The sequence below is a fragment of the Anarrhichthys ocellatus genome, unplaced genomic scaffold (genome assembly GCF_004355925.1).
Source record: "Anarrhichthys ocellatus isolate YVR2014 unplaced genomic scaffold, GSC_Weel_1.0 scaffold25, whole genome shotgun sequence".
NCBI lineage: Eukaryota > Metazoa > Chordata > Actinopteri > Perciformes > Anarhichadidae > Anarrhichthys > Anarrhichthys ocellatus.
The window spans coordinates 3,422,715-3,432,244 of NW_022280055.1; the positions used below are offsets into that span (position 1 = coordinate 3,422,715).

The following is a 9,530-nucleotide window of genomic DNA, read 5'->3' on the forward strand; positions in this document are numbered from 1 at the left end:
ACTGTTTTGTAGTGCACTACATGGTGGACTCAAAGTATCCCAGAATGGATTGTGAAAAGTAATGTAAAATAAAGGTCACTAACTAGAAACTTTATACCATATATGCCCTGAAGGAAAAATGTCAGTCGGAGGAGTGGAAAAAGACTAGCGTGATTGAGACTAATCAAGTTGTAGCGTGCTTTAAGCCTTCCATTTTAGATTCCATTTTTATGCTTTTTTGAAAAAAAGTCATTACTATGGTATGACTTTTTTTCTTCTTTCTATACAATGATTTATTTTACTTTTTTCGACAGACAAAACATAACTTTTCTGAATGCTATGCTATGACTATTTTCGACATGCTGTACAAAGACTTTTTTCAACTTTTTTCGAATTACTATACCATGACTTTTTTCAACTTTCTTTATGACTTTTTTTCAACATACTATGGCTTTTTTCTTTTTTTGACAGGCTATGCTGTAACTTTTTTTTAAATATTTTTAGACATTTTTTCAACATTCTATGCTTTGACTTTTTTCTACTTTTTTCGACATACTATACTATGACTTTGTCCTTAATGCTTTACTGTGACTAATTTGGAAATACTAAACTGTCTTTTTTTGCACACTATAATGCTACTTATTTTGAGTTTTATTGGCATAGTATACTAACTACTAACATGCTATACTGTGACTTTTTTATGACTTTTTTCAACATGCTATATTGTGGCTTTTTATGAATTCTTCGACATGCCATACGCTGACTTTTTTTGACATACTATACTATGACGTTTATCGATATGCTATACTATGATTTTTTTATGACTTATGTTGACATGCTATACTATGACTTTTTATGACATTTTCCAACATGCTTTCGTAAGACTTTTTATTGACATTTTTTAGTATGACATTTTTCAGTATGACGTTTTTATGATGTTATTCAACATGCTTTTTTGGACTTCTTGACATACTATACTTTGACTTTTTTGACATTCATTACATAGCATTTATAATGTTTTATTTACTACTTTTTTCATCATACTATACAATGACTTATCTTAAAAAAACTTCACATTTTTGACATACTATACTGTGGCTTTTTTAATGACATACTATATCTTTTTTTTTTTTTTTACTTGTTTTTATATTCTATACTATATGTGTATAAATACACACACACACACACACACACACACACACACACATGCCACTTCTCTCATGCCACTTCAATTAGATTCTATTGGATTTCATTCAATCTTCCTCAAGCTTTCACTTCACAGCAGCATCAATCACAGGATTATTATTTACATTGGTGTCAAAAACTGGCAGTTCGTGGACTCCCAGATAATGAGAGGAATAGTTGTGAATGTGTGTGTGTGTGTGTGTGCGCACATAGGAGCACTCCTGTGTGCAGATGTATGCATCTTGTGTGTGCTTGTGTGTGTGTGTGTGCGTGTGCGTGTGTGTGTGTGTTTGTGATTTTAAAGTTTAAAGCAAATGTGTTGGGAGATGTGAACGGGAAATCAAATTATGGCTAATTGCAGACATTACCATAAAATATTATCCATGCATGTCTGCATTTTGCAAACATATTTAAAAATGCAAATGTTTTCATTCAGCACTCATCGCTGATCTTAGAAGAGCTTATCTTTGATGTATTATACAATAGAAAAGATGAATACATTAACAATAATGGTGGATAAGAATACTATAATTATATCACTTAACACATATTGTTTGCCCTCAATGTCTAATTTGTGACCAGAGTTGCTGATCTTATCCGACTGGATTGAATATGCATTATGCATTATAAATGTACTTACTCTGCGTACAATTGGTCAAGTATCTGTTTTTGATAATTAAAGCAGCATTTTACTGTTGCTGGTCGAGCTAGTGTATCGACAGTTTGGTTTAGTCCAGTGGTTCTCAACATAGGGATCGGGGCCCCTCTAACAGGTCACAAGATAAATCTGAGATGATTAGTGGGAGAGGAAATAAGGGGGAAAAAGTTCTGATACACAAATTCGTATTCATGTTTTCTACAATCTTAGCTCTTTTTTGGCAAAATATCTGATAATGTTATCTCTTTTGGCTTCAAACAGTTAATTAAAATTAAACCATTGGAGGGGTTTGAGGAGAAATGTCGTTTTGGTGGAACATCTGACGAAGGTCAAAATAGACACAGATTCTTGTATGAGGTCACAAGGCAAAACGGTTCAGAACCTGTGGTTTAATCCTTATCAATACATTATATTTTGAAGTAATACCCCCTGTTAGGTATTTGCAGTGGAGAAAAAGAAGTACATTTCCATCTGAATTAGTGTTTAAAGTAGCAGAAAATGTAAATACGCAGATAGGTCTCATCCCTTCATGCCACACAACCTCACTCTTCACCAGTACAAGGAGAACAATACGCAGAGGTGATAATTTCTGCTTTCTCTACATAAAATATCCATTACAAGGAATAATTGTCATCTCATGGAACATTTTGAGGCATCAAATTGTCCCCATGGCTGCAGCCTTTACGAGAATGCGGTTATCCTAAATAAAGTGAGAACTTCAGTGACCAGCACATCCTGAGAAAAACAGCAAGAGAAAAAACAAATGGCGAGCAGATTAACTCGCTTTTTGGCTGGCTGGAAAGTTTAATTTGCTTCAAACTGCTGGGACTCAATACTAAATTCCTGTGTAATTCATGGATGATGTTTAATTGCTGAGGTTTGAAGAGTCTTTACCTATGAAGGCGGGCTCTTAGAGTACTTTTCTGTCCTCTGGAACTTGTCGACGAACAATGAGATGAGTGGTTTGAGGGGAGAATACTGATGTTTTGATGATGAAATAGTAGCTCAGCCGGTAGACTTTAGATTGAGAAAACCTTTAAATGTGTAGTAATTGGGATCTCCTGGACTCTCCACAGGGATCCCTGCCAGGCCCCCAAATTTGAGGTTTAAGTGCTGCTTCCCCCTCCTGTATGTAAATGTCTCAGCCTTCAGCACAGCGCTGATAAACAGGATCTGCTGCAGCAAATGAGCTGAATCCATCAACCTACCATTACCTAAGGTTAACTGCTGAAACATTATACACCAGGGTCCCTTTCTCTTTCAATCAATTCCCAACATATAGACCTCCACAAACCCCTCTGGGCACAACACCAGAGCACTCAGTCACGCCTACACCTACACCTACACACACACACACACACACACACAAATAGACAAAGTAAAGCAATAACACCGACCAGATTTAAAGGAACAAAACTAAATACAATGCACTTCTGTCTGCTGCCTTCGTGTCCCAGCGGCTGCCATGGGTCAGGAAGTAGTTTATTAGGCTGTTGCCCTCCTGTATGTGTGTATGGGAGTGCATGCGCGTGTACATGTGCCCCCCCCCCCCCTTCCATATAGCTTGTCATAATGTAACAGGTAAAATGCTGATATGGCTGTGGCTGACACTATTATACACCACCACCAGGGAGACGGATATGGATGGAGGGAAGGAGAAAGCAGGATGAAATAAATGGACGGAAGGATGGATGGACTGGAGTGTGTGTATATAAGCAATTTGGTATGGCAACTTTAGATGAACCTATAATTTGTCAGATACTGAGTGAGTGTGAGAGAAAGGGCAATAAGGATGGAAAGTGGTGGATTTGCTGGCAGCAGTCTCTTATTCAGCAGCAGAGCCACAAAACATGATGAAAAGTGCTGCTGTGATTTTATGTGTGTGTGTGTGTGTGTGTGTGTGTGTGTGTGTGTACACATCATCAACCTGCCATGAACAAAGGGCTCAAAGAGAGGCAAGTCTGACACCTAGAGGACGTTTTTATGTTGGGATTTCTCACCAACTCTATTGTTTGTGGAATATGCTACCATGCTACATCATCAATTTTTTGCAGTTGTGGAATATAACTAAATACATTTACTCAACTGCTGTACATACATACATATTTTAGGTATACATGCTTCCATTTTATGCAACTTTAAACTTCTACATCACTATCTCAGACAAATATTGTACTTTTTACTGCGCTACATTTGTCTGAGTGCTTTAGTTAGGATTCAATATTGCATTCCGTCTGTCCAGTGAAAACTGTATACATAGATTTTTTTTCGGGCCATCGCCATCTTGGTTTTTCAGCTGAGTGCGCCTTTGCCTGTCAGCTGCTACTCTGAAGCCAAAGACAGTTATTCTGTGCTTTTTTATTGAGCATCAACCTCACGTTTATATCAGGCGGCAACCTGAAGCTAATGTGGAAGTTTCTAAAAACTTGCATTATCTCTAATGTCCATCATGGGGCAACTCCTCTGGTTGTATAGAAGTCTATGAGAAAATGACTCTACTTCTTACTTGATTTATTCCTTCAGTAAACATTGTAAACATGAGTTTATGGTCTCAATCTCTAGTTTCAAGTCGTCTTCAATACAGCATGATGTTCATTTAGTAAATTATGGTCCATTTAGAGTCAAATAGACCATAAAGTAGGGTATGCTTTAGGGCGGGGCTACCTTGTGATTGACAGGTCTCTTCCCAGAGACTTATACAGCGTCTCTACGTCGCTCCTCCACAGTCCAAATATAGTCACTTCTGTTCATTGGTTGCCAAAAAAAACAGCATGGCGACGACCGTAATCCAAGATGGCGATGGTGAAATCGCCGAACTCAAGGCTTCAAAACACATTAGTGCTAGCATGGCATGCTAATGTAAGAGCTCTTAACTTGCAAAAATACTATGTCACCATACACAGTAGAGACATGTAACTGTTAACATGTCGAAAAAATACATAATAAATACCAGCATGTCTCAAATCCATTGGTTGGTCAAATTCTTGTTAACATGCTAGAGTTAGCATGTTAGCGTTCAGGATCCAGTTAAAACTGAAGTACAGATTAGAGTGGTAAAAGTTGAGTCCAGTTTTTAGCTTCACTTGTGGTAAAAATCTTAAATTTACAGTGTTTCAAACATTTTCACCCATCAAAAGAATTTCGCCATTGTAATGAACATAAAATCCTCGTGGGTCTGCTAATGTGGAGCTACAATTTTGGTGCAAGCAGTTAAATAAGGGTTTAGAATGCAGGACTTTCACTGGTAGTAGAGTATTTTTACAGTGCGGCATTTGTACTTTTACTTCGGTAAATGACCTGAATACTTCTTCCACCACTGGTTATTCATCAGTGGTTTCAGTTTGGAAACAATTGGCAAACAGCTAAGATACAAACAGTGGCTCCTAAACTCAGCACCAAATCCTTGACCAGGGGCCAATTCTCCAAAACTCAAGATTTTCTCTGTTCATTTGAGTAAACACATCATCAGCATTATTGACTATGATCACATCATGTTTTAATCAAACTGTTTCTCTGAGCCGTCTGTCACGAGAGGTTTGACTATCAAACAAACATTGGATGTAATAGAATGATGGAGTGAATTTTAATCAATGTGAGCAGCTTGACTCCAGTTTACCTACAGAAGAGACGCAATCTGGGCTGAAATTTTGTATTTCAAAAACACTTTATTAACATGCTTTGATCTACCTGTACAGTCTGTACTAAAAGGCACACACACACACACACACAGTCACAAAGGAGTCAAATATTTAGACATTATACAGTATAAAAACCGTAGACGGTAGACTTTGAATGACACGTTTTGACAGGCAGATTGTTGTTCTACAAACGTTTGTTAGCTGCTGAGCTACTTTAGCGAGTTGTGTCAAGTTTCAAAACATACAACTTTACTGTCAGGCAAATTTGGCGATCAAAGAAAGCTGGAGGTGGCACTTGTATTATTGTTGTGATCACTTGATTGTGAAGTGTGAGATTTTATAGGCTTGGTTTCAAAATGGAAGATGAAGAACTCCACTTAGTAGTGTCGGCCATCTTCCCCCGTTGTATTAGTCATGATCATTTGGAATCCTTGAAGCAAACGGGGGAAGCCCTTTTATTTTAAGGAAAGTAGGAAACTACTAGTCTACTACAGTCCTTCAGAAAGCAAAGATTTTAACAATTTAACAGAGGAATTAGAGTTCTGCTTCAACAGTTTTGGGGCTAACTCAGACTTCCATGGGTATGACATAACAGCTTTCCCGTGTAAACACTGCTTTGGGATATTGAAATGATTCAGGTGATTATACAATAAAAGAAAACAATTATGAAAATGTTATTCCATTTCTGCTAATAGATCCCCTGAAATGCTACACAGTGGCCCTTTAAAGAGAGGAGTATGTTTCTTTAGGAGCCGTATTAAAAAAGTTTTATCTCTAAAACTCAGGTATCATATTGGCAACAATAAAAAAATATTTCAAGCAATACCCCAGCCCTACTTGGGGGGCCAGGAATTCTAGCCAAGGAAACAAAATGTAACCTACGTTCTTGTCTGGCATAGTGCAAGTTAAGTGGCTTTTTCTGCCAATTTCTATAAAACCCCAAATCTGTTGTAAATTACACAATTCTGAACAACATGTCTAATGTTATTCTTATGTTAACTAAGTCAACCTGAGCATTTCACCCATTGGTCTGATACTTTTAAATTAAATCCGAACTCGTTATTCCTCCAGTTCAGTTGCATTTTATTAGCATTGTCTGAGTTTCTGTCTTTCAGCTGCTGCTCACATTTGACATTATTTTGGCTTCCCTCCCGTCCCCTGTAACAAAACTACATCAAGTGTGTATCGCTCTGAATACAAATAAACTTTTATATATTCTGAATTCAAATCAGTAACTATTCTAGACTCAACGAGAAAATCTATAAATTATCTGCAACCGTGAAACAAAACTTCAAACTTGTTCCTTTGGTGTAGCTGGTAGTGCTTCGGTACAACGAACTGCCATTTTATATGGAGTTTGGCAACTATGCAACAGTAGTGTTACGCTTGTAGCGTTACCTCCACTGCGTAAACAAAGACGAATGAGAGCCTTTGTGTGTTGGCAAAAGGCCAGAGGGTGGCTTTAAATCCAACAATGACACCTTGAACAAGCTTTTCTTGAAGTAGGCATTGGGTCTGTGGCAAGTTCATCTCAAATATATAAACTCTTTCATTCAAACAGCACAACAGAAAAGGTTTTTAACCAAAAGCTAAATCAAGTAACCAACTAAATCTTTAAATCCACCGATTTTAAGCAACCTTTGCTTTCTCTTTTTTTGTGCAACAGTGTGTCAGAAGAGTGTTAGCACATAGTTCCACACATTGCATGAATAAATTCATTAAAGTGCTCAAAATAAGAGAGACAAGTCTAACAGCTGATAAACAGACAGACATGAAAAAGAATAACACAAAGAAAAGCCACACTGAGTGTTAGAGGATACTCATCAAATGCATTAATGTGGAACGGCCACTACCCTGAGTGGAGTTGGCACATTCAGAAGCTTTCACGAGGCTGCTCGTAGCAAAAGGTCAGATTTTCATAATGACGCAAAGAGCTTGCCGATAAACCTGCGCAGGCCTTACTCGTCATCTGGCTTTATTAACATTTATAAAAGCTTTTTGTAATTGAAAGATCTGAGAGAGTGAGAGAGAGAGAGAGAAAAGGAGCATATTGAGAAAAGAGGTGACGAGAAGATAGTGAAATTAAAGAAAACTAATCAAGCTGTCACCAGGTGGCAATTCTTTCGTTTGGCTGAACCGGGCCGACCACGCAGAGAAGAGCTGAGACATCGTTGGATGCAGGTAAAAAAAAAAAAAATGATCAACACTCCTCAATCCCCTTTCTGCCTAACGAGGTTGCTGAATTAGAGGCGAGCGGCGAAAGCTTTCTGAGTGGGCAGTTTTCCTCCTAGACAAAAGACACACATTTGAGATTTGTTTTAAAGGTTCCTCGTAGAGCAAGAAAAACTTAATGTATTCCTGCTGGGGTTTTGTTTCTTACCTAGAGTGTCTTCCAGTGAGTTCACCATCACCTTGTTCACCTTTAACATCCCCTGATCCACACTGGAGTAAAAACATTGAGTGGTTATTGTCAGTACAAAATCAAGTTTCAGTTCATGGGGACTATTTCTTTGCTTTAAAGTAGCTCCAGAGAAAAAGGTTACCGGTGCTTTCTGTTGATTATCCAGAGTAAATAAAACCCAAACTCTGACCCTCTCTCTCTCCGTCTCAATGTCTCTCTCTCAATTCAAAACGATCAGCTTTACTGGCGTGAGTGTAACAAAGAATCTATTACCAAAGCATCAAGTAATGATGACAAAGAAAATGGGTAAAATTCATAAAATCAAAACAGCAGGAACCAATGAACGCTTCCACTGTGTGTGTGTGTGTGTGTGTGTGTGTGTGTTTGTGGAAGACTTTGGAGCTGTGTGCTGATGTTATTAGTGTGTGTGTGTGTGTGTGTGTATGTGGTTTTCTACATTAGACCCTCCATCACACAAAAAAATCATATCATATATAATTCATATGAACTTATATAACAAAATCAATGATGCTTGGTGCTCAAAATTGATGGACTCAGTTTCCTTGGTGTCAATTCTTTATGGTAAAATGTTATATTGCCCAGAGAACTCGTTAGTCGCTGCTGTTTACATTCCTTCTGATGCAAATTCCAAAAACGCACGACAGGAATGCACTGCTGTTGTTGTTTTTTAAATCATTGAAGAGTGTTTTATGATGTACAGATTGTGAAGCACTTTGAGTCAAATTTGTCCCGAAATAAATTTGATTGAATTGACACAAATGTACCAAAGAAACTTACTTCTTATGACCAATGAATGAAATAGTATTCACTGCTCAGTCAGACAACAAAAGCTGAACAAATCACCTCAAACTTTAAGCCTTCATGTAGGGATGTTGCAATATACCGGTATTGACAATAACCGTGACATTCAAAAATGAAATATTGATATATTACATGTTTATAATACACATATGATAATATTGTGTAAATAATCCAGCACCTCTTAAATGCCGCTTTTGTACAGTTATGGTTACAGACGCTCTCTCCACTTTCATGCACTTGTATTTTGAGTGCAATTAATTTGCCAAAAATGAGACAATACACTATGTTAATATGATATATTGGATATAATGACCACTATAATCATACACATGAAACCATTAATTAAGCTAAAAGGTATCACACCTTGTGTGGTATTAAACTCAGGGAGGTCTTCCCTCATTAATATGCTGTATAACGGTCACTAAAGTGTTGTATTTTTAGCTTGGCTGTTGTATCAGAAGACCAACCAGGGACTCAAGAATGATCAAAACCAACATACCCTTTGATTTTCTGAACAGCTCCAAGTCTTAGAAAAGCAGCCAGAGAGTTTTTCTGAAGGTCAGATGACAACACTTCAGCGTGCCTGAGTCTACCTGGAGAACACACACATTTTGTACATTTTGTAGAGGGCTGAGATAAAAAAAAAAAAAAACTGGCAGAAATGATTTGAGAAACTTTTTAAGGAAGAAAAACCTGCTAGAAGATGTTTGATGATGAATTTCCGGACAGCAGGAATAAACTGTTTTTCTGTTAGAGTCTCAGTGGCCTCTTCACACAGAAACCGGCACACCACCTGAAACCACACACACACACACACACACACACACACACACACACACACACACAC

General features: G+C 37.6%; 1 protein-coding gene across 1 annotated transcript in view; it reads right to left on the reverse strand.

Annotated features, from left to right (window-relative positions):
- Positions 1-4,658: 4,658 nt before the first annotated feature.
- The window catches only part of gnpat (glyceronephosphate O-acyltransferase), an 11,851-nt gene continuing 6,979 nt past the window's right edge, over positions 4,659-9,530 (reverse strand). The window contains exons 14-17 of the mRNA XM_031861442.1: positions 9,377-9,476; positions 9,183-9,276; positions 7,841-7,902; positions 4,659-7,747 (exon numbers count right to left, since the gene is read on the reverse strand). Of these exons, the coding sequence (XP_031717302.1) occupies positions 7,704-7,747; positions 7,841-7,902; positions 9,183-9,276; positions 9,377-9,476 (300 nt within the window). The 3' untranslated portion in view covers positions 4,659-7,703. The remainder of the gene's footprint in view (positions 7,748-7,840; positions 7,903-9,182; positions 9,277-9,376; positions 9,477-9,530) is intronic.